At 56.5% G+C, this 24,277-nt stretch overlaps 1 protein-coding gene across 7 annotated transcripts; it reads right to left on the bottom strand.

Moving 5' to 3' along the window:
• Positions 1-5,220: 5,220 nt before the first annotated feature.
• Positions 5,221-22,965, bottom strand: SLC6A12 (solute carrier family 6 member 12). 7 transcript variants are annotated; one of them, XM_043882154.1, is made up of 17 exons: positions 22,757-22,965; positions 22,297-22,369; positions 20,402-20,485; positions 17,720-18,018; positions 15,004-15,138; positions 14,299-14,439; positions 13,645-13,732; positions 12,495-12,627; positions 11,944-12,078; positions 11,167-11,270; positions 10,789-10,913; positions 10,375-10,487; positions 9,778-9,915; positions 8,968-9,070; positions 8,082-8,182; positions 7,458-7,628; positions 5,221-6,135 (listed from the first exon to the last, which is right to left on the bottom strand). In XM_043882154.1, exons 4-17 carry the CDS (start codon positions 17,940-17,942, stop codon positions 5,992-5,994), a joined length of 1,854 nt encoding a protein of 617 aa, XP_043738089.1. In that variant the 5' UTR covers positions 17,943-18,018; positions 20,402-20,485; positions 22,297-22,369; positions 22,757-22,965; the 3' UTR covers positions 5,221-5,991. The 7 variants fall into 7 exon arrangements, with proteins under 7 accessions (XP_043738089.1, XP_043738084.1, XP_043738088.1 ...); XM_043882149.1 differs by having other exon boundaries at positions 17,720-17,996; XM_043882153.1 differs by lacking the exon at positions 22,297-22,369 and having other exon boundaries at positions 17,720-17,996.
• Positions 22,966-24,277: the final 1,312 nt, after the last annotated feature.

Below are 24,277 nucleotides of genomic sequence, written 5' to 3'. Positions count from 1 at the left end.
GATACAGGCCCTGCTTGGTGTTCTGCGACAGAGGCTGGGGGTATGTTGGGTGTCAGGGTCCCACCGACCACGTTTGGTCCTCAGCCTCAGGTGATTTTCTCCAGATGTCAACTCTGAAGCCTGACTTTCTCATCGCAAGGTCTGGGTTGACAAGCCCCAGGTGAACCCTCTTGAAGTGGAGAGGGGACAGGCCCAGGTGAAAGGGTGGGGAGAAAACTGTCAGGAAAAGTGACGGAGCCACAGGCTAGAGTGCAGCAAACCTCTGCTGAGCCCACGGCAGGCTGCTGGAGCTGGAAGGGAAGCCCAGGCCCTGCACAGGCCTGAGTTGCTGAGATGTGGGAGGCAAGACTGGAATCCCAGCTGGAGGGAGACGTGGGGGCCTGGGGCCAGTGTCACACCGCATGCAAGGCCCTTGCCTGCCACCACCATGAGGCAGGGGCTTGCCCAGAGCCATGTCTCCAGGAGGGCAGAGAGGAGAAGCCTTCCAGCAAAGCTGAGGCCCGAGGGAGAGAAGCAACTAGCCCGAATAGCTGGTCCAGGGACACCTGCCAAGAGGGTATCCGGCTCCCCTGGTGACCAGAGTGCTAAGCACCCAAAAATCCAGACAGCACCCCAGGCTGGGCCCCATTATCCTATGGAGGTGCAAAGGAACAGGCCCTCACCCTCCTTCCAGGAAGCGGGAAATTCCAGGAGAAGCCTGGGGCCAGCTCTGACCTGTCCCATCCTGAGAACTTTCTGACCCAGGAAGCTGAGGACTGGTCCCTTGGGAGCACCCCTGAGGGGACCCAGCTCAGCCCACGCCTGGGAGAGGGCCCAGAGCCAAATGGGATGCTGCTGTCCCTGTGGGGACTTGGGAGGGGGCACCATCCTCCAAGTCTTCTGGCCTCTGAGGTCGTCTAGGAGATGGGCAGCCCTCCGGTAGTAGAGGAGACACCCACAGGGGCCCCAGACCCTCTGGGTCACCCACTTAACCACTGGACATGGGGACGGATGGAGCTCTATGGCCAGTGCCTCTTGTTGTGGGACCCTTCAGATGTGGAAACAAACTCAGCAGCCCTGACTTTGGATGCTTCCGACAGGGTGGCCCCGGGTGTTACAGGTTTCTGGCTGAGAGCAAGGGGCCAGGTGCTAGTGCTAGAAGAGGGAAAATCCATCAGGCTTAAGAACACCTGGTACCTGATGTGCTTCTGGTGTGGGTCCAGGGGTGAGGGATGTGTGGTGATGGGCCGAGCAAAGTGCCTGCTCTCCAGGGGTTCACGTTGGGTGGGGTCATTGAAAATACACAAATGGGGACTTCCCTGGTGGTCCAGTGGTTAAGATTCCATGCTTCCATTGCAGGGGGCACAGGTTTGATCCCTGGTCGGGGAACTAAGATCACATATGCCACGTGCCACGGCCAAAAAAATAAATAACAATTTAAAATAGTAATAAAAATACACAAATGGACCAGTGTTTTCACACAGCAGATGGTGGTATGATAGAGTTGATGGCCTCGAGGGGCTGAGGCCTCTCCGAGGAGACATATTCAACAAGGCCCAGGTTGGGTCTGAGGGCAGGTGAGCCACTCAGAGACCACCTCTAGGCATGGAACAAGGTGGAGACCAGGCTAGTCTGCCATGTATTTCCCTTTTATGGGCATCCCTCGTGGCTCAGATGGTAGAGAATCAACCTGGAATACAGCAGACCCGGTTCGATCCTTAGGTCGGGACGATCCCCTGGAGGAAGGCTTGGCAACCCTCTCCAGTATTCATGCCTGGAGAATCCCATGACAGAGGAAACTGGCAGGCTACAGTCCACAGGGTCGTAAGGAGTTGGACATGGCTGAGCGATTAACAAAGTCACTTTCACATAAGCTTACTTATATGAAAATTCTTACTAAATCTTAAGTGCATTTAAAAACCACTGTTACTCAGGAAACAATAAAATGGGCCTCTCCTAGAAAACCCAGGACAGAGGGTCACCATTCTCTTGGGAAAGGAAGTGAGTGGGGAGCGTGCAGTCGGGCGGCTCCTAAAGCCTGAGGGCTTGGTGGGGGCAGTGCTAAGGGCTGGGTCTCTGCAGGAGGACCCCAGAAGACTAGCCAGCAGCGAGGAAAGGTGCCCACACTGGCCACCTCCTCCTCGTCACCCCAGTCCAAGAGGACTCAGGTTTGCCATTTAGAATAATAACAGGATGGACCCCATGGCCTTTAGCTCCAGATTCTGGGGTTGATGACCTCTCACACCTCAGCATGGAGCAGATAAAGTCATCACAGTTTGATTCTGTTACAGCAGGGCTGGCAGATGCCCCCCTCCCTGCCTTGGCTTCCACAGATGTGGTGACTGACCCTTGCTTTTCCGGAGTTCCCACCAAGCACCATATGTTGGACACACAGTAATTAACATGGCACCAACTAGAAGGACGGTGTTCCAATGAGGGTGGTTTAGAGCAGGAGGTGCAGACTCAGGGCTGGGTTGAGATGGGAGTGGGGAGAAGGGCCCCTCGAGGGGCGACCCAGGTCTGCTCATGTGGCCCACCACTCTCTGACTGCTCTGGGGGATGCCTGCTCTGTCTCCAGGCCCCCCACTGCCCAGTCCCTCCATGCATGCGCCTGAAGCTGCTTCCTTCTAGGGCTCCACGTGCCCCCGGCCACCTGGAAGCTGCCTGACAGCAGGTCTGCTCACCTGCTCCTCACACCTCCCAGCAAATCCATGTCCTCTGACCCCAGAGCGAGCCACCAAGGAGGACATGGCAGGCGGGCCAGGTGCAGGAGGCACCCAGAAGAGCGCCCATCCCGGGGGAAGCCTGGCTTGGAGGGGCCTAGGCTGACACTGCTGGCCTTGGGAGAGACCCTGCACCAGGACGGGTCAGGAGAGCACTCCCCCCATGGGGAGGCGAGGCCCAGCTGGAGCCCAGTGGCCTGGAAATGCAAGCTGCCTTCTTATCCTCACCCCTCCCCTTGTCAAGAACCATGGGCTTCCCTAGTAGCTCAGATGGTAAAGAGTCTGCCTGCAGTATGGGAGACCTGGGTTTGATTCCTGGGTGGAGAAGATCCCCTGGAGAAGAGAATGACTACCCACTCCAGCATTCTTGTCTGGGAAATCTCATGGGCAAGGGAGCCTGGTGGGCTACAGTCCATGGAGTTGCATAGGGTCAGACATGAGTGAGCAACTAACACTTGCACTGCTTTACTCCCCAAGAAGGCTGTCCAGTTCAAAATCAGCTCCAAGACCCAGCTTGGAGTCAGAACTGGTCCTACCAGGAAAATTCCACTCTCTGGGAGGCCAAAGGATGAGGGAGCTGGGCTCGGGAGATGGGGAGGAGGGATGGGAACTCTTTCCTCACCCCTCCTCCCATCCCCCCTGCAGGTCTGGTGGCTTCTTTCCCAGGAGAACCAGGAACCCTCACCCCACTGGCTGCCCCTAGCACCTCAGCACTTCCTGCTCCCACGACCCTGAAACCTCAAGGCAAACTCTGGAAAAATTGTGGGAACTGGCCACAGGGATGGAGACCACCAGGAGGGCCAGCTCATGTTCCCACATTCCCAACACCCCTGGACAGGCCTACTGCCCACCCCCAGAAACCCCTCAATCCCCTCTCCTCCCAAGACATCTGGGTGGGGAGCAGCTTCCCCCACCCCGCACCCCAACCCCACCAGGAATGAATGTACAGCAAGCATGAGGAAGCCTTGTCCACCATCACAGGGGGCCACAGAGTCCCTGGATGTCAGACCTGGAAGGAAGCAGGTTATGAGACAGGCAGGGACTGGGAACCTGAGGCCCTTTACTGCAGTGCATGTACCTGGACAGGTGTCCCCTCATCTCTTCAAGCAACAGATACAAAGAAACTGTGAGGAACTGAAACTAGCGGCTTGCCTGCACAGCTGGGGCAAGTCATGAGCCATAAGATGCAAAAAGCCAAAACCCAACTGCCATGATCCCTGTCCACCACTAAGGGGGCGGGCAGACCCCCTAAGCCACTCTCCCACCTGACCCACCATACCCTCACCCTAGCTCATGCCCAACCCGCCCCCCAGAAAGGAGTTGGAGAGAGCCCCTGCCCGCCCCCCGCCCCCCGTGTGCAGAGTTGCCTGCCGCCCACAGCAAGGGTCTCCAGGCTGAGGACCCAGCTGCACAACTCGGCATACTCGGGGCAGGTGGCTGGCCGCTGAGAAGCCTGCTGGCCTCCACCCCACGCCCCCGGCAGCAGGGCTGTCCCAAAGCCAGCGGACCCTCGTGGGAACACCCACTGGGGCGGTGAGGAGGAGGGTGTGGGAAGTTTTCGTTTCCAGAGGGCGCTAGCTTGCACAGGGAAGAGGAAATGCTCAGCCAGTCCATTCGTCCAGCGAGGGCAGGGGCGAGGGGGCCTCAGGAGGTGGGAGGCCAGACCAGGGAGGGGGCCCTGCTCCCATCCGCCACCAGGTGGCAGCGGAGAGCACCATGCCTGCCCCTCTCAGGTCCCCAGTCCTGGAAAAGAATCCGGCTGGAGCCGAGTTCCTCTCCATCCCTGGATGGCCTTCTTCACCCACCAACTAGCCAGTTAACTGCCGCGGTGCACAAGCAGTCCAGAGGGAGGCAGAAGGGGCCATCCAGAACCCAGGAGTCTGGACATCTGCTTGTTCCTGGCGTGCCAGCATCCTTGTTTTCACAAGCTGAGAAGTCCTCGAAGTTCTGAGCAAAGGATAGTGGATGCTCTGAGGATGCTGGGCAGTGGGGATGGAGCTCACCCTGGCTGGACCACAGACTTTTACCCCAGCCACCAGGTGGTGACTTCTACCTACACATCACTGCAGGTGGCTTCCCTTCTTCCAGCCCCCAGGGCCTCCCCAGGACACTGTCCCCAAGTGGCCCACCCCATCCCTGCTCACCCTCCCCCCTTCCCTTTGGAGCACGACCTCACAGCTTATCTAAGCCCTGCCTTCTTCCTCCAGGAAGCCTTCTTCCTCCAGGAAGCCTCCCCCAGCCAGGGAAGGGTCTGGCATGGTTTGGCAGGGGCCTGGGGAAAGGGGCATCCCCACCTCTCTGTGGGAGACTGGGGGTCTCTCACAGATCCAAGGCATCCTCTGGTGGAGAGGGTGGAACGTGGGGAGAAGACAAAAGTCCAGGGAGGAAATCTGGTCAGAGGGGTGTGGGCTGGCGGAAGAACTGCCAAAGGGGGGCTGCCAACTTGGGGGGCTGCTCACCGCCACAGAGGGGACCCTCTCTCTCCCATCCCAAGAACCACAATGGACAGAGAAAAGGTTGGCACAGGCGGCAAGCGCTCCATGGGGCTTGTTAACAAGGCAGGAGAGGGAGGTGAGGGGGGCCACTGGCCTGAGAGCAGGAGGCTTTAGCCGTGTCTCTGGCCCTGAGCAGCTGTGTGAACTGCAAAAGGGACTTTGTCTCTCAGGTCCTCAGTTTCCTCGTCCACGACGTCAGGGTTGGGACAAAGGCAGAACAGCAAATAGCTGCCAGGAGCTCTGTCTTCAGAAGGTCATGAGCTGGGGAATGTCTGTCCCGGGTGCAGGCTGTGCCACCCCGAGCCCCTGCCACCCCCACACTCCATGCATCGAGGACAACGCTGCAAGGCGGGCTGGAGCTGGGGACGCCTGGAGAGCCTGTCCCCAGGAAAATGCCAGACAACAGTGGCTGTGTCTTTCTTTGGTTCCTCCCCGTAGACTCCAGGACGCTAAGCCAGGTGAGGGGTCCCCTCCAGCAGAACATCGGGATCCAGCATGGGTGTCAGTGGTCACGTCTGACATGGCTCTACCCTCTCCAAGCCCAGAGATGGTAAGAGGAAGCCCCCCACAGAGGGCACGCGCCCCCGTGCACACTGCAGTTGTCATAATCAGACAGCGGGCTTTAGGAAGACCACCTCCGGCTCAGATCAGATGCTGAATTCCAACACGGCATGCTCCAGCCCCGGGAGGGGCTGCCCACGGACAGCACAGAGTTTCTCGGCAAGGCTGCGGGAGGGGGCAGAGGTGAAGCTGTCCGCTGGGGGCACAAGAGCCACCTGGCTTCCGGGTACATCCTACAAATGCGTCTCCTTCTCCCCAGCCATGAGGCCCTCCTTAAGTGGGGCAGGCCCGCAGTCCCGGCCACTGCCACCATCCAGACACAGGTGTCTCTTGGGCTGCGGCAGGCTGGGGTCAGGGGTGACGAGCTGCCGCAGGCGCTGTGGGGAGAAGAGGGCATCAGTGGTGCTGTTGGCGAGAGAGGCAAAGACAACATGTCTTCATGTCTGTGTCCCCAGGGCTGAGTTCAGAGCCCGCCCGTGGGGGAAGCTCAGTACAGTGAGACTGAATGAATGAGCACAGATCTCGAAAAGAGAGAGGAGGCAGTGACATGGTGACAGTCCTGACATCTATGCAGCCACAGGCAACCCACTGAACCACTCAGCGTCCCGTCTATCAGATACCACACCTCAGAACAGTGCCTGGCACAGGATCAGTGTTCAGTGTCTATTTTGTTCTTGTTATAACTATTCTTATTGCTACTGCTATCAAATACTCGGTAAATGTCTATCATTTTTCTTCCCAGTATTACTACTACTATTACTATTGCTATTGATGCCATCTCCTTGCCTTGAATGCAGATGTGATGACTGGAATCATGACCATCTTCTTGTGACCATGAGGTGATAAGTATGATGATGAAAGGACAACATGAGCAGAATGGAAGTGCAGGAACAGAGGAAGCGTCTGGTCCTTAATGGCCTCTTTAGGCAGCCGAAACAAATGCTAGATGCCCTAACTCTGATTTTCTTCATGTGTAAGCCTGTTTGTTTATTGCAGTGGGGTTTTCTGTGACTTGTAGGTGAGACAGATTCCCACATATTTAATGTCTTTGTGGGACACTGGCTCTATGTCTTCCAGGAAGGCATGTCCTATACCCTAAGCAGGGAGCCTTTTGCAGAGGGTTCACACAGGGATAAGAGAAGGAGAAAAGCTGGGAAACTGTGTGGATGAAACGTGGCTGCTGGTCACCAATTTCCAGGAGCAGGAATCTGTGCTCTGTGACCCACTGTGTCTGGCACCTTTAAGGTCTTGTTTATAACTTAGTTTCCCAGGTGGTGCTGGTGGTAAAGAACCTCCCTGCTAATGCAGATAGATGTAAGAGACGCAGGCTCGATCCCTGGGAAGACCCCCTGGAGGAGGAAATGGCAACCCACTCCAGTATTCTTGCCCAGAGAATCCCCATGGACAGAGGAGCCTGGTGGGCTACAGTTCATAGGGTCACAAAGAGTCAGACACAACTGAAGTGACTTAACATGCACACACACCCCTTAACCCTTTGAGAGTTGCTCTTGGTCAGGCTGCCCAGAAAATCTGGAGGTCTAGGACTCTTGACCATTTCTGAAAATGAAGCCATGGGTCTTCAAAGACCCTCCTCCTTAACATTCTGTTAGACAGAAGGGCTGCCTGGCCTCAGAGCTGCCCCAGCCATGATGCCCTGCTCATTGTCCAACCTCCTCAGTGCCACTGTCCAAGCCCCTACCTTCTTGAAGGAACCCCGGGTCTTCAAGAGGGTGACGATGATGAAGAGTGGGACACAGCCCATGGAGGAGCCAGCCAGGAACCAGCCGATGAAGTATCCCCAGGCCGGGTACACATAGACGTTGTTGTATTTGAGAGGTGTGTACTTGCTCAAGGAGAAGAAAAATGTGGCCTAGAGAGACAGGGGGAGGGGAAGACGCAGATGCAGGAGGGGGCCTGTGAACCCTCTCATTGGGGACGGAGCATAGTTAGATACACTGGTGCTTCTGGAGGTGGAGAGTAGAAGCCATCGCAGACGGTGGGCCAAGGCGTCAGTCACATCGAGAAGAGAGGGGAGACGGAGATGCTCCAAGCAGACAGGCAGAAGTAGACCAGCAGCTGGAACATCAGGCAGATCGACAGACTGACGGAGTTGCCAGAGGAAGGGATAGAGCTGGAACTAGGCTGGATGGTAGTGCTCATGAAACCAAGAGACAGTGAGAAAACAGGGGCAGGGGAATCAGTACACAAGAGAGGGCACAGACCTGCCCCCCAAGGAGCCCCAGAATTCAGCCCCCTGCCCCTCATCTCCCGGAATTGACTGGAGAGGCAGGAGAAGACACAGGGGGCCCTGACGGGCACATACCAGGCAAAGGCCAGGGGTCAGGAAGAGCCAGGAGATCTTCACCAGGGGCCATGGCCGGTAGCCAATCATGTCTTCAATGTTGTCATAGAAACGGTCGGCCCCTGCCCAGGTGGGTGTAGGGAGAGTGTGAGGACAGGACGGGGGCAGCGGGTGGGTTTGGGGAAGGACTTGCCTGCTCTGTCCTCCCCACCCCACCGTGTGGGGGAAACTGGATCAGGACACAGGAGTGACACTCGGGACCAACAGGGAGCCCCCTCACCTCCCAGGGCATCTCTGGCCTCCCGTCTAGGGATGAAGACCCACGTCCTAACACACGGGAGGGTGTGAGCCAGAGTGGGCTCAGCGGCCACACAGATGCTTATTGCATCACAGAGACAGATTTGGTTTCAAGTAAAAGCAGCAGAATAGCAAGGGGGCCACTGAATTGTGCGGGGGACTGGGCAGGGGCAGCGTATGCAGCCCAGACTCCAGGTATTCATAATTATTCTCACTATTCAAGGAACCCAGGCTTGTCCCAAGCCCAGCTCCGCCTGCTGTAATGAGAAATGCCTGGGTTCCCAGCGATGGATAAACCTCAAGTAAAAAGAACCAGGGCAGAGACTTCCCTGAGGGTCCAGTGGCTAAGACTCGTGTGCTCCCAGGGCAGGGCGCCTGGGTTTTGATCCCTGGTCAGGGAGCTAGATCCCACATGCCGCAACTAAGAGTTCTCATGCCACAATTAAGACCCAGAGCAGCCAAATAAATAAATACAAAATAAATATTAAAAAAAATTAAGAACCAAGACAGCAACTCAAAGAGCCACAAAGACCAGAAGGCCAGCTTGCTGGTCCTTACCTGGGGCAGATCCAGCCCTTCCAGGGACCCCAAGGCTCCCGCCACCACTTACCATACACCCAGCCGATGCAGATCACCTCAAACACGGAAAGGAAGAGCAGGCACGTGCCGCTGCAGGCGTAGTAATCAAACAGCTGAAAGAGGTACATCCCACCCTGCAGGCAGGGGATGGAGCTGAGGCTTCAACTTCCCCTAGGGCGGGGGTGGGTGGCAGGGGACACACCTTGCCCCGCCAGAGAAGACAGATGCCCACCTTGTGGGCTGCCACCCTGCTCGGCCCAAGGAAGTCGTCCCTTGCAGCTAGAGTTTGCCCTGCCTGTCCCTGCCTTCCAGGCCTCATCTGACAACCATCTCTGACCTCAGCGAGGACCCTGGGGACTGTGGTGGAGATCCACTGTGTTGTCTGCCCAGAATCCCACCTTCTGGAAGGTGCTGTGCTGTGGCCACCTCACTGTGAATGTGTGCACCCCACTCCCCTGTTTCAGGCCTGAAGAGGAGCCACGGCTAACTCTCAGGAAAAGGGCCCTGTGTCCCCAGGGTTGGCCGGTGGCACAAGGGAAGCCCGAAGCTGCCCCAGCCATCTGTAACATCCCAGGAGGAAAATCTGCTCAAGAATGACATCAGCAGAGGAAAGGGAGGGGGGGCATCTCTGATGATGTCACTGGGGCTGCTGGATCCAACCGTGCCTGAAACCGAACATCTACACTTATCGGTTCCCTGACTCAAAAAGTTCCTTTTCCTGCTTAAGCCAGCTTGTGTTTGGTTTCTGTCACCTGAAACCAAAGGAGAGGAAACCAATACAGGAAGGCTTGACCGTGTGGTCCCTCCAATCTCACAGGGAGGCTCCGCCCCTGCCGCTCACCTCAGTGACCAGGAAGAGCCCGATCAGGCAGCACGTGACCGCGATGGCAAGGATCAGGAGCTCCCGCCGCCCGCTTCTCCGGAGCTGCCTGGGGAACATGTCCATGGAGGCCGTCACCAGGCACTCCATACAGACAAACTGTGGGCCGGAGGGGGCTGGTGAGAGGGGTCACTGCCCACACCTGCTCCCTGCCCCCCACCCCCATGCTGACCCGCAGAGTCAGGGGCACAGGGGTCAGAGCTGGGGTGAGGCCAGCCCACGTCTCCACCACAGAGGGTCCCAGCTGGAAGGGGGAGGGGGAGGCTGGGTGGCCTGAGCATGCGGGAGGGATGTTTGGGAGGGCATGTCCATGTCTGCGAAGGGTCAGGCCTGGGGGTGGAGGCGGGGCAGGGTGGGCAAAGAAGGCAGCCCCTCACAGAAGAGGGTCCCTAGGCCAGGGGTACCCCCCACCCCAACCTCAAGGACGGGTCCTGGTCATGGGATGGAGGGGGAACAACCCTGGGCTGGGGCCAGGGGGCTAGGGAAAGTCCTGGCAGGGAGCACAGAAGCTGGGAAGGGGACCGCAGGGTGGGGGCAAGGGGGGGGGGTGGGGCAAACCTGGCTGTCCAGCCCGAGGAAGATAAGCATGATGAAGAAGAGGCAGGACCACAGCTGGGACAGGGGCATCATGGTCACGGCCTTGGGGAAGGCGATGAAGGCCAGGCCGGGGCCTGCCGGGCACACACAGCATCAGGGGGGCCCACCCGCACACACGTGTGCACGTGTATGTATGCCTGCGTGTGCTGGCTGAGCCCATCCACCACTCTGGGGAGCACACTTTCCGCTCATCCTCCCATTATCCCATCCGTTCGCCTCTCCCTCCTCCCTCCCCTGGTTTTGGGGTCCTGCTCTGTGCCAAGCATTGCCCCCCCAATGCTGAAAGTTTCCTAGTATCCAGTTTCTGGGACCCCCACCACCCCCCACCCTCTGTTCCCTGCCCATCCTTCCCTCCAGGTCCCAGGCAGCACCCACCTGACTCGGCCACCTCAGAGATGGGCACGCCCTGCTCCCGGGACATGAAGCCCAGGATGGAGAAGACCACAAACCCGGCCACGAAGCTGGTGCCGCTGTTGAGGAAGCAGAGCGCGATGCTGTCCCTGCGGGAAACGGGAAGGAAGAGAGAGAAGGAAGCCCAGTGTGCGAGGAGATCCAGAGACAGCGGTGAAGGGGAGGGAGAAAAGGAGGTGGGGGGACAGAGACCGAGGCCACGTACCGGGAAGGGAGGGACAAGAGTCTGGAAAGCGGACCGCAGGGTCAGATTTGTGCAGCTTGGGCCCCCCACCCGCCCCTCCATCTCCGATCACAAAGGAGGGAGGCCCCCTCCCACCCCCAGGCCCCATCCCCGCTCACCTGTAGCAGTTGTTGCGGTACTTGTTGTAGCTGCCCAGGGCCGTCAGGCACCCCTGGCAGATGGCGAAGGAGAAGAAGATCTGGGTGCCCGCGTCCATCCACACCTAAGGGAGAGAGACCCCAAGGAAGTAGCGAAAAGATGGGGGGAGCCTGCAGGGAGCCTGGTGTGCGTGACCACACAGCCCCCCACGAAGAGCAGCCACTCTGCCTCCCCTCAGAGCATCCCACGTCCACCAGCGGGTCCTCCTCCTCCTCTCCTGAGCGCGCAGCAGACATCACGTGTGTGTGTGCTGTCCGCACTAGCTCCGGGGAAGCAGCTAGTGTGGACCGTGGACTTTTGGAACCATGGTCCATCCTGGCTGAATGAGGGAGTGGAGGGATGGTGGACGGAGGAAACACTATGCAAGTGGTAAGATGACATTTACAAATGGATTTAATAACACAGAAGATGCTTCCACTGTCATTTAACTGAAAATATATTTACCTCCACATATAATTTTCACGACTATGTGAATACACACACACACACGCACCCAGCCAGAAAAAAATGTTGCAAGAAAACGGACTAAAATGCTAACAGAGGTTATAACTGAGTGGTGGGATTAAAAGAGGTGTTTAGTTCCTCTTTTTATAGTTTTCTTCTATATTATCTCTCTTTTCTGTGGTGGGCATATTTTGCCTCTACACCAAGGGAAAAGCAACCAGAGGTTTTTAGAAGTCCGGATCTGGTTTGGGGAGGGAGACGCCTAGGATAAGGGTCCCCAGAGAGGTTCCTACCTGGGGGTCCTTGAGCCGAAGCAAATCTGGTTTCAGGTAGTAGATGATGCCCTCGTAGGCTCCGGGCAGGGTGACACCTCGAACCAACAGAATGACCAGCATCAGGTAGGGAAATGTGGCTGTGAAGTAGACAACCTGCGGGGGGAGGCCAAGGTCATCCCTCTCCAGACAGCGCGAGCCTCCTGTGAGGTGGTGAGCGCAGGAAACTTGCCACCCCTCCCTTGCACGTTCCGGGGGGTCTGGGGCTCCCCGGCACAGGGTAAGACACACATCAGTGGGCCAAACTAGGGCAGGGGGAGGCTGGGGAGGGCTTATTTCACCCTGCAGGTTGCTTGCTTATGTATACAGGCCTTTGACAGTCATATCAAAAAAGAAAGACTTTCCCCAGTGTTGAGCTAAACCCCTTTCCTGGGACGTCCCCTGTTCTCAGCAGGCCCCTCCCTTCACTACTTTCTCTTTCAGGTCTCCAGGGGGATGCCGTGGTGGTGGTGGTGGGGTCCCTGCAGACTCTGGGGGCCACAAAGAGCGTGCCCGGAGCCCGAGCCCCTCACCTTGCCCGTGATCTTGACTCCCTTCCAGATGCAGAAGTAGCAGACGACCCAGGCAAGCAGGAGACACAGGGCCAGCTCCCAGCGCAGGCCGCCCAGGTGCTGGATGCCAGGGCTGATGCTCAGAACACGTCTCCTGCAGAAGAGGGGTGGGGCGGGGTTACACCGCCAGGTGAGGCCGAGGGGACAGCAAGCCGCCTCCTCCGTCATCATCAGGTGTCCTGATCCTCAGAGCTGACCCCACGGACCTCAGCGTCCAGGCCACCCCAAACCCTGCCCCTCCCCTGCCCCATGGACAGCACATTCCCCACTGTGGTCTTTAAGCCCTTGGTCATTAGGAGACCAAATCACGTAATGCCACAAGTATGTCTGTCTAACTCATCCAGCTTTCTCTGTTGTGCAGAGAGAGACAGAGACAGGGTGAGGGCGGCATGTGCCTGAGGAGCCCGCGGTGGGGCAGAGCTGGTGAGCAGGTGGGTGAGCAGATGCCTGGGGAGCAGAGGGACTGGTGTGCGTTGGGGTTGGCAGGTGACGGGTGACAGGAATGTGTGAGCCAAGGGTTGGAGGGCGTGAGGGTGAGTGGGGGCTGGGCTGGTGCCCTTGGGAGAGTGTTGGCAGCTATGTGTGTGCCGAGGTGAGTGTGTGTGTGGGGGGGGGGTAGACTCTGTAAGCACAAAGGTGGACACGTGTGGATGTGGGAGAGGGTGTAAGTGCTCGAGTGGAGGGTGCAGGTGTGAGTGTGGATGAGTGTAGACATTTGCCAATTTGTAAATACTCCCACTCGGGCCAAGTTCAAGCTACTGCCAGGACGTCAGGGCACGCAGAGCCGTAAAGGTGCGCAGGGCTGGTCTCCTGAGCTGCGAGGAGCAGCTGGATGTGTGGGTGCGGGTGGGGGAGGGTGAGCAGGCTTGAGTGGGATGGGAGTCACATGGACACTCGCATGGAGTCACTCACACCCATGTGAGTCTCAGTGGACACGGGGGTGTGGGGTGAGCGTGAGGGTGTGGGCAGTAGGTATGTGAGGGTCCCTCATCTCTTGGTGATGGGGGGTGAGTGCTGGAAAGGCATACACCTGCACCCCACATCCCAGGCCCCGAGCACCCAAATTCCCTCCCCTGGGCCCCCCGGAGGCACATCCAGGCCTGCTACCTACTCCCAGAATTCCATGACGGGGGACGTGACGTTCTCGGACGGGCCCGTGGCGCCGGCTGCGGAGTGGTTCAGGAAGTCCATGCAATGCTCTGTGGGGGACAAGGGGGTGTCCACAGTGGGTCAGGCAGGCAGACATGCCCTCACATCCTGTCCCCCACCCTCTGGCCTGCGGGCCCCATCATCCCAGTCCTCGGGAGCCCCCGCTTTCCAGTGTCAGGAGTTCCCCCTCGGGAAGCCCAGCCCCCTCTCCCGCCAAATCTGACTGCTCCTCTGGGCCCCCCACCGGCCACCTCTGACCCCATCCAGACATCAGGCCTGTCCCCTCACCCACCCTGTGGAACTGCACTCCCCAGCGATGGGGGCCCAGCCGGGCCTACCCTCTGGTCTCCGGGGTCTGGCGTGCAGTAGGCCCATGGTAAACACTGGCTCAGTGGGTGGACGGTGGGGGCAGTTAGCACCTGGCAGCCAGTTATCACCCACAGTCCCACGGGGCTGTCGGTTGTCAGGGCAGTTGGTTGAGTGACCCTCCAGGGCTGGCCTGCAGAGTGGCCCCCCAGCAGCCCCCACATCTTGGCTTGGGGCGGGTTTGGCTGGGAGCCTGGTCACTGTTGGCCCGTCGCCAGCCGCCCCGTCCCAGGCCCAACCCAACAGGTACCTGTGTTCCAGGAGTGGGCGCAGGTGGTCCAGGGCAGCTCGGAGGTGAAGGAGCTGAACAGGTAGAAGAGGGCCCAGGCCAGGATGATGATGTAGTAGATGTTCAGATAGGCCTCGATGACCACGGACGCCAGCCCAATGCCTTGGGGACAGGGTGGGGGGTGCGGGCATGGGGAACAGGAAAGTCTGAGAGATCAGAGTCAGCCCGGAACCCACGGGAGCTGTCAGCGGCGCTGGAAGGACGCGGGGCCACAGAGACACCGCTGGGCTTACTCACAGGCCTGAGAACCCTTTACTCCTTATTTTTCTAAATAAGAAGAGCAGGTGACACCACAGCACGACACGGCCTTAGGCCTTCTCCCATCACCGTGGTCACTGTGATTACACCATTGGACGCCCATGGGGGGCCCGGCCGTTTGCTTGGGAGCACATTTTACCACGAAGCTGTGAAGACTCAGCTCCAGGGCTCCTCGCTTGCAAGCACTCCTCCTAAGACTCCTAAGACCTAGTTTCATGCCTGCGTACGATTTTGTATTGTCCTTCCCTGAAGACTGCCTCCCCCCAGGTTTTATAAGCTTTGGGTCCTACGAAGCCGGATTATACTTCCTGCTGCCCCTGTAGCCCTCAGCACAGCGTGGATGAGGGAAGGGGGCGGTGGGGATGAGGCTCCTGGGGGCCTGCAGGGGGACAGGGGGAGGACACTCACCCTGGAGGAGGGGGCAGATCTTCCGCCAGGCTGTGACACTGCCCTGGCTGGTGTACTGACCCAGCGCCACCTCCAGGAAGAACACCGGGATGCCGCAGGAGAAAAAGAAGATGAAGTAGGGGATGAAGAACGCTCCTGCGGAGAAAGGGGAGGTGGGCTGAGCCTGAAGCCACCCCTCAATGTCCCTCCCGCTCCCCCAGCCCCCAGAGGCCCAAGGCAGTTCTGAGCAGGGCGGGTGGAAAGTTTCCAGTCCTCACCCCACCCAGGATAGGAAAGACCTTCCAAGGAAAATGAATGAAAAGGTAGGTGGAGATCCTAATATACACACTATTTACTTTCTCAGTGTGCTTCACAAATCTGATTCAGTTTATTATTTTTGGAACCAAAAACATGTGTTCTGTATAACTTGATATGCTTATTAAATTATCAAGTAGGTTACTTTTTAGAGGAAAACTAACAAACAAAAATATCTTGGAAAAATTATTTTCCCTCTCATTCAGAGGGTTTTTTTCCCCCTCATATTCAGAGGGTTTTCCCTTCTCTCAGGCTCTGGTCTGAACTGGGCTCCTCTGAGGAGGCCACTCCTCTGCTGGGGGGCTATTCTTGGGATGTGGTTTCAGCAGTCGAAGGCGCTGGCCTGCAGGCCATGGTGGGAGGCCAGGCCTAAAGACACCCTGGAAATGACAGCCCAAGGTGTCCACCTCCATCATCTCAGAAGTGCGTGCCTGGGTGAACACATTGCATAGTAATGCATAGTTCATTGCATAGTAATAACACTTGGCACTTGGGCTTCTGTCTGTAAAGCCTGCTTCTAAATGCTTTACCGACATCAAAACCCTCGCAAAGCAACCTCCCAGGTACTGATGTTATCCCCATTTTACAGATGAGGAAACTGAAGCATAAACTCAGGTGGTCTGACCCTGAGCCTGGGCTTGTAACCACAGTGTTACAATGCTTCTCAAGCATGCTACTGTGTAGAAAAAATAGAAAGTATAATGAGAAGGAAAGAGAAAAGCATTGTATCAGTGAAAGGTGAAAGTGAAAGTCGCCCAGTCATGTCCGACTCTTTGCGACCCCATGGACTATACAGTCCATGGAATTCTCCAGGCCAGAATACTGGAGTGGGTAGCCTTTCCCTTCTCCAGGGGGTCTTCCCAAGCCAGGGATCATACCCAGGTCTCCCGCATGGCAGACAGATTCTTTATCAGTTGAGCCACAATGGATGCCCTTCTATCAGTATATCCTTCCAATTTTCTTATAAACATATACACATATATTTCTTTTTTTTGCAAAAATAAGAACCTACTATGCATAACTTGATAAACACCTAAAAATGTACAGACTTCCCCAGTGGTCCTATGGTTAAAATTCCGTGCTCCCAATGCAGGGGGCCTGGGTTCAATCCCTGGTCAGGGAACTAGATCCCACATGCCACAACTAAAGATTGGGTTCAGTCAAATAAATAAATATTAAAAAAAGAAAATTAATCATGGATGCTTAAAAAAGAGAGCAGGATACATAGTAAATGTTCAATAAATATTTGTCAACTTAAATATAAATGGTGTTTAGAAGGATTTTCTAAACAATGGCTATTTTTAAACAAGACTGTTCCTTCTTTTTTACCTTTCTGGAATATTTCTAATATTCACATACATCGTTTCCACAAAAGAATAAAGGTGTTTTCAAAAGGCAAAAATGGATCTGGCCACTCACAAACAAACTCATGTAAATGAATTATTCCACTGATGTGAAATATTCCAAACAGGTAAAACCACAGCCACAGGAAGCAGATTTGTGGTTGCTGAGGGCAGGCCGGGAGAGGGCTGGGGAGTGACTTCTGATGGGTACAGGGCTTCTTTTGGGGGTGATGGAAAGATTCTAGAATCAGTTGTGGTGATGGTTGTACAGTTCTCTGAATATACTAAAACCACACTTAAAAAGGTGACTCTGGCCCCTCCCCATTACACCCTTGCTCATTTTTACTACTGGTGCTAAAACGTGTATAATTGCTTCTTTAATTAAAAAAAAAATCCTAGATAGGGATCGTGCCTCTTATTTGATCAACATTCCTCAATGGCTCCTGTCTCACTCAGAGCCCAACCTCAGGGTCCAGGTCCATGACCTCTGGTCTCTCCCCCACCCTCCCCCCAGCCCCATCACTCCCCTCCTCATCCCTCCTCAAACAGGCCAGCTGCTCTTCACTTGACCTTGGCCCTTGGCCCTTGCTGTCTCCTGAGTTTGGAGTGTTCTTCACCTGAAATCTACCCTTGGAACTTGCGCCTTCACCTCCTTCAATTCTCAGCTCAAAGGCCACCTCCTGGACAGACCCTCTCCTGGTCCCCTCGCCTCCCATGTCTCACCCTTCCCTTCCTGATCCAATATCTCCCCACTCCATCCCTCCACGCTGCTCTGCTTCTAGCCCGTCCACGCGTCACCACTCGGCAGACTGCGGCGGACGTGTTTGTCTGTAACCTGCTGCCCTTCACTGCAACATAGCCCAGAGTGTGTTCTGTTTTATATCTAGCAGAGTGCCTGGGGCAGGGTGGCCCACAGTAGGAGCTGAGCGAGGGACTGAGTCCTTCAATGTCTGACTTCCTCCTGGAGAGGAGCTTGTTCTGAGGAATCAAGCCCATTTCACGGCGGGGAATGCCAAGGCCAGTGGTGGAACTGGAGCTCCTCAGCTCTCCCCCACCGCGCCCACCTCAAGTGAACTCACCTCCCCCGTTTTTGTAGCAGAGGTAGGGGAACCTCCAGACGTTGCCCAGCCCGATGATCTCCCCGGCCACGGACAGCACGAACTCCATCTTGTTGTTCCACTGGCCTCGATCCTTCACCTGCTCCCTGGCTTCCTGGTCTGGCCTTGGGCCCTCCTCAGGGGTCCAGGGAACCACCGGAAGCCCCTCCTTGGGAGCTGCCGCTTTTCTGTCGTCTGCAGCCATGGATGGGCTGGGAGGCTGCAGATGGGCGTGGGCAGGATGGTGGGAGAGGCCAGCCTGCAGGGACGAGAGGAACGAGCTGGGCAACCCCAGGGGAGCTGTCACCCCTGCTCTCTCCATTCCGACCCTTCAGCGTTGCCGGGAGGTTGTCTAATAGTGTTGGACCAGATTTTCTTCTCAAATTCTCAGTGACATTTGCACCTCAAGTTACCCTTTGCTCTCATGGCTCCAATAATAAATAGGGAGCAGTTTGCTCTCTTTAAAATGTACATATGTATTTATTTATGGCTTTTAAAAAAATTTTATTGGCATAGGGTTGATTTACAATGTTGTGTTACTTTCTGCTGTACGCAAAGCGACTCAGTTATACATATACATACACCATTCTTTTTTAGATTCTTTTCTCATATAGCTTATTACAGAGTATCAAAAAGAGTTCCCTGTAATGTACAGAAGGACCTTATGAATGCAAGCATATTTTTTTTAATGGGAACTGCATCTGGATTTTATTTTATTTTTATTAATTTTTACTGGAGTATAGTGGTATGGGGCTTCCCTGGTGGCTCAGTGGTAAAGAATCCACCTGCCAATGCAGGAGATGTGGGTTCGGTCCCTGGGTCAGGAAGATCTCCTGGAGTAGGAAATGGTAAGCCACTCCAGTATTCTTGCCTGGGAAATCCCATGAACGGAGGAGCCAGTGGGATACAGTCCATGGGGTCACGAAAGAGTCGGACACGACTTAACAACTAAACAACAAAAACGGTAGTTTCTTTACAATGGGAGCAGTTTGTTCTTAATTTGCCCATTTTGCAGATGAGAAAATCCAGGCCTTGGCAGGTGAAGTAATTTGTCTGAGACCACACAGGAACTAGATGGGGATTAAAACCCAGGCTCGGGGACCGTTATCTCAAGTCTCTTTTGATCCTTGCAGCCAGCTGCCATCCCCGCTGGCCCATCTGCCTTAGGTCCCCAGTGTCCAGTAAGTGGCGCCATTCCAGGCATAAGGGGTCAGAGGCTGCTGGGGGCAATAGGAGGTCAAAGGGCTGGTGTGGCCAGGTACAGCATGGTCTTCCCTGGGCCAGCTGCATGCTCGTCACTGTGCCAGGACGATCGATTGCCTCCGGGTAAACACGGGGCCAACTCGCTCTGGGCATCTGATTAGGAGGGCAGGGGAAGGTGGGGCCACCTCATGAGGCCAGATGGGGTCAGGGTGGCCTTCAAGGGAAGCCTGGTTCTTCCCCCTCTCTCAGTTGAACCTCCATCCTGAGAGCTGGCAAGGATCCTGGAGGTGGAGGGGGTCACCAGAGAGATCCTCACGTGGGTGGTCCCCTCCAATCCAAGTGTCCCCTCAAGGGAGAGCCAGAGTGAGTACCCATCACAGGCAGGTCATTGTTCCTCCTGACTCCCTACCCTGAAGGGCTGCCGCTGTCTGCTCTCCCCTGTCCCTCCCGTGGCCCATTTACTGGCTGCCAGGAGATAAATTGATGCCTGCTCTATCCGGAATCCTTGTTTGCCTCCCCTCCCCACGCTCTGCCCAAGGCCACCTCCGATTCTGTTTCCAGGAGCTGCCAGGAAGAGGTACCTAGGCTGCAGAGGGGGGCACTCACCCACGTGCCCCCTCCCTGCCCCTGACTCCGAGGGGCGCTGGGCAACTAAAGTGACCAGGAGCTACCAAGGGCTCTGTCCCTCCAAGGCTCCAGAGAAACACAAGGGATTCTTTTTATTAAAAGAAGCGTCTGTTTACTTGTTGGTCCTTTTAATCCAGGCAACAGCCCAAGCCCAAGTCAGCTAGGAGGGCGTGGCAGGGCCATTTGAGGTTATGGAAATTTTTGAAGGTGACTTGGAGGGTGCAGATTGTCCCAGGAGTGGGGAAGCATGTCCGGGGCAGAAATTCAAGTTCTGGGACCTACGAGGAGGCTTCCCTGGCAAGCTAGGCTCTGGATGGAAGGTGAGGAGAGAGGCACCTGGTGGAATCAAAGACCTCATCCTCTGATACAGGGAAGGGGCTGGGGGAGAAGGGAAGGAAAAACAAAGAGGCCGACCCCTGGGGCTTTGAGAACCAAGTCTCAGGTGGAAAGAACAGGGTGTCTGGCCCCAGGAGACACCTGAACCAATGGTGGATGTTGGTACAGAATTGAGGCTGGGCACCCTGAAAACTGGCCCCTGAATCCTTATCAAACTAATGAATGGACTTGAAAACATGGGCGAAGACGCATCTGATAGGAACTCCAAGGTCTGGTCCAGACCTGGCTCAGAATAACAGAAGCGAACCTTTGAGTCAGCACTGTGCCCAAAACATACACATGTTTATGTGCATTATTAAGTTTCATCTTCGTAGAAATCTTTGTGCTAGGAATTACTATTAACTCTGTTTTATGAATGATGAAATGAAGTTCAGAGAAATTCAGGAACAGGCCCTGACACCCCCAGTAACTATTTTTGAATGATTTGAACAAACTTACCGGTACAGTAAGCGGGGAGCTGTGTCTTCAGGTTGCTGTGTTCTCTTAGGTAAGTCTCACCTCCTCTCTGGGCTTTAAGTCTCCCTGAAAGCGACAATGATGCATGTTCAACTGTGATACTGGGAAGCAGGGGACACAAATGAGATCCACAAGAGCCAAGGAGAGAGATTGCCTGTGTTTGCCACACCATAGGGCCTGAACACAGGGTCACCAACGGGGCGGCCAGGAGACAAGGCTCGCTGTCCCCAGACCAGAGGCAGCTGTTTCAGGGCCAAGTTGTCCCCAGCAGCTGGAGATGGGGAGAACCCCCTAACCCTGGGAAAGGAGGAAATGAAGGGAAAACCAGAGGAGAGTACAGGATGCGGGGGCAAACCTCAGAGCCCAGGGTGGGAGCAGGATTTGGGAGAAGAGAACATATACAAGCTGACCCTGATGTGAAAAGTTTTGCTCTGATTTCTTTTAAAAAAAAGAAAATATCGAGAGGAGCATGATTTATGGGTAAGGATGAAATACAGAATGGCAGGACGAAAGCAAGAACACATGAAAGGAAGCTGGCCCAGAGCCATGGCAAGTCAAGGGGGAAACAGGCTGAAACTGCAGCAAGCAGGCTTCGAGTTAGACTCAATGAAGAACTTTCCAGACAGATGTTAGACATAAAAGCTGTCTGAGCTCTTCCTTTGGGGGGTTAATTTTAAAAGCCAAAAAGAGACTTCCCTGGTGGTGTAGTGGCCAAGACTCCACACTCCCAATGCAGGGGTCCCAGGTTCAATCCCTGGTCAGGGAACTAGATTCTGCATGCCACAATTAAGACCCAGCACAGCCAAATAAGTAAATATTTGTTTAAAAGCTAAAAGGACAGCACCCTGCCCTCCTCGCCCATACTATGCCTTTCCACCTCTGGCCCGTTTGCCAGGAATACTTAAGCAAGAGTGTTACCCTCCGTCTCGATGACTTGCAGAGAACTCCCCCTTCCAAGGGCTCACCCCAGCTCTGTCACCTCTCCAGCTCCTGGCGTCACCTGCCCAGGCTGCCACCTGCTCTGCTCAGCTGGGGCAGAAAGTGGGGGTGCGAACTGGATCTCACCATCCTTCAGTGCCTCCAGAGGCAAGATACCCACACCCACGGCCGGCCCAGCCCTGCCCAGGAAGGAACTCTTCAAGAGGCTGGCAAGCCCCACATTCACCATTTTTAGGGGCTGGGCAGGTAGGTGGAGACCTGCCCAGTGTCCAGCCAAGGAGCGGACACAGGTGAAAACGCTGCTGCTGCCCAACAGGCCCGGCGATGGGGGAGCGGCCCAGGCCCCGGACGCCCAGCCCCGGCTTCAGCCCACACCCACATACCAGCTCCCGCTCTGCACACACACTGGGGCCGCTCCCGTCACGTCCCCGTGCGCTCACATACCTGTGTGCACCGCACCACGACCTGAGCCCCTCCCCCGTCCAGTCCTTCACACCCCGTGGGCTGCCTGGCTCAGCCCTCGTGGACCCCCAGGGCACAAGCCCGCAGCCTCCTCCTCCTCCGGGGAGCCTGCCTGGTGGGGAGTCTGATCAGGTCATGGCCCTTCACCTGCCAGCCTTCCTCCCCACCTGCGGGCACCACCTGCCTGCCTCCCCTTCCCTCTCCAGCCGGTGATCACCTCTCTCTCACCCGCTCCCTGGGGCCGGACCCCATCCAAGGACTTTCCTCCTGCTATGACACAGGCTTGTCCCGAGCAGCTCAGATGCTGCTGATGCAGGGAGCTGGGGAGGATGCTGTGTCCTAAGAGTCCCCAGCACCAGACTTCCCCTCCAGCCTCGCTCATAGCCAGACACACGCTTCCATCCAGTCCTCCTCCCGGGGGTCCCCTGAGCCCTCTGTGGCAGCTCTCAGTCCTCCCCATCCTGCATCCCACTCACCTCATCCCTTTATCCAGCTCCTGGGCTCCCGTGTCCCCAGCAGAGTCCCCAGGAAGACGCTAAGAGACCCAGCCTGAAAAGGAAATTGTCCCACTCCTTCTCCTGTTCCTCCCAGCTCAGAATCCCATCCAACGTGGTCCTGGGACCGCCCTCCACCCCCCAAGCAGGACAGAAAGTGACTGTGTGTGTGTCTGTGTGCGTGCACGTGCATATGAGCCAGTATGTTGGAAAAAGAAGGGGCAGAGAAATGCCGCAAGCAGAAAGAGGGACGGAGGCCAAGAGTCTGTGAACCAGGATTACAACACCCAAGCTCAGGAAGTCTCCTCCGTCCCCAGCCCCCTCCCCCACCTCCCTCCCTCCCTCCCAGCCAGGCTGGTGGTGGAGGCACTGTCTCAGGACGACCCCCCAGAGACCCACCTCCCTCCCCTCCTTTGCCCTGTCCCTTCCCCTCCCCTCTCACCTCGCCCCTCTGGTGTGGCTTCTGCTCCTCTGGAGGGAAGCGGACAGGATGGACAGGGCTGGGCACAGCCCTCTCTCACTGGGCGGTAGGGTGGGTGCTACCAACCCCCAGGCTGCAGGCTGAGCTGTGGGGAGGGCAGGGCAGGGAGGAGGTGAATCACCGCTGGACTTTTCCACCAGTACCTGCCCTCTGCGGTTTCGCGGCCAGGCCCTGGACCTTCCCAGCCACAGCCCGTTTCCTTGGGATTTTCCTAGACACAGTGCCCAGAGCATGCCTTGGGAAGCAGCATCGGCAAAGGACACAGGTTTGCAGGCAGACAGCCCTGGGTCTGCCCCCTTCTCTGTCACCTACCTGTCATGTCAGCCGGGCAGGCATCTGAGCCTCTTATCTCACCTGACAGCGCTCACTCACAGAGCTGCCCGGAGGGCTAAAGGGTGTTGCTGGTGTCTCGGGCCACTTGCTGGTGTTTGCTGAGGGTCTTCCGGAAGCAGGGGCTGGGGTGTAGGAGTCCCATGCAGCAACAATGATGCCCTGGTGACCTCTGGGCAGTAAGCACACAGCCGGGACTTGTCTGACAGCCTGGCAGCCACCCGTGGTGGACTGGTGTCTGAGTTAGCGTCTGTGCCCTCCTGTGTGCCCGGGGAGCTGCTCTAGAACAGGGTCCTCATTGATGTTTCTGCCATGTCCTCACGGTAGTGGTACAGGGCTGCCCATGATCTTTCACTCCGTACAGCCAGGGTCTCTTTCCGGACAATAAAGACGTCTCTCTGGCCCCAGGTGGTTGGAGTGGGGGGAGGAGAAGTTGTGGGGAGAAGGGAAATTTCCCTCGGCCTGGACTTCCCCTTCGTGTTCTAGAACTTCCCCGCAGGGCCGGGGTGTGAAGCTCGAGTCTCAGTCTGTAGTTTTCCATCAGCACCCCACTCAGCGTCTCTCGGGCCCCTTTCAGCACTTCCCCCAGGCTCCCCGGACAGAATCCTTACCCCGTGTCCCCTGCCCCCAGCGGGGATGGAGTGACTGTGCTGCTTGCTGTGATGCCCGGCCACTGTCCCCTGTCCCCACAGGGTGTCAACCGAACAGCAGAGGGGCCCCCAAAGTCCCTGTGATTGATTACCTGGCTGCAGCTACTCAGAACAAACGGTCCGCCTCTCCGGGAAGCGGGGAGCGCAAGGGAAGAAAGCCAGGCTGGGCAGAGGGTGAATTTCCCAGCTCAGGCATTCATTCAGAAATGTTTCTTGGTGCCAAGTGTGTCAGGCATCTCTGCGAGGATGAGAGAAGGGCTCAAAGAGAAGGGCTGCCAGGCTTCACCTGGCTGCCCTGTCTCCCACCCTCCCTGACTCAAGCCCACCGAACCCTTCAGCTTCCAGCCCCCACTGGGCATTTAGAACAACCTGTAAACTTCCATCTTTGCAAAAGGTGAGGATCCCTAAGCTACCTGGAAAGCCTGCCTAAGGCTGAGCTGTCTCCGTGCTGGGCAGGGTTGGGAGTGAAGATGGAGTAGTGAATGCGATATCTTACTGCAGT

The sequence above is a fragment of the Cervus elaphus genome, chromosome 22, assembly GCF_910594005.1.
Source record: "Cervus elaphus chromosome 22, mCerEla1.1, whole genome shotgun sequence".
NCBI classification, from domain to species: Eukaryota; Metazoa; Chordata; class Mammalia; order Artiodactyla; family Cervidae; genus Cervus; species Cervus elaphus.
The sequence above is the reverse complement of the archived record's forward strand: the minus strand, read 5'-3'. Positions and strand labels throughout refer to the sequence as shown.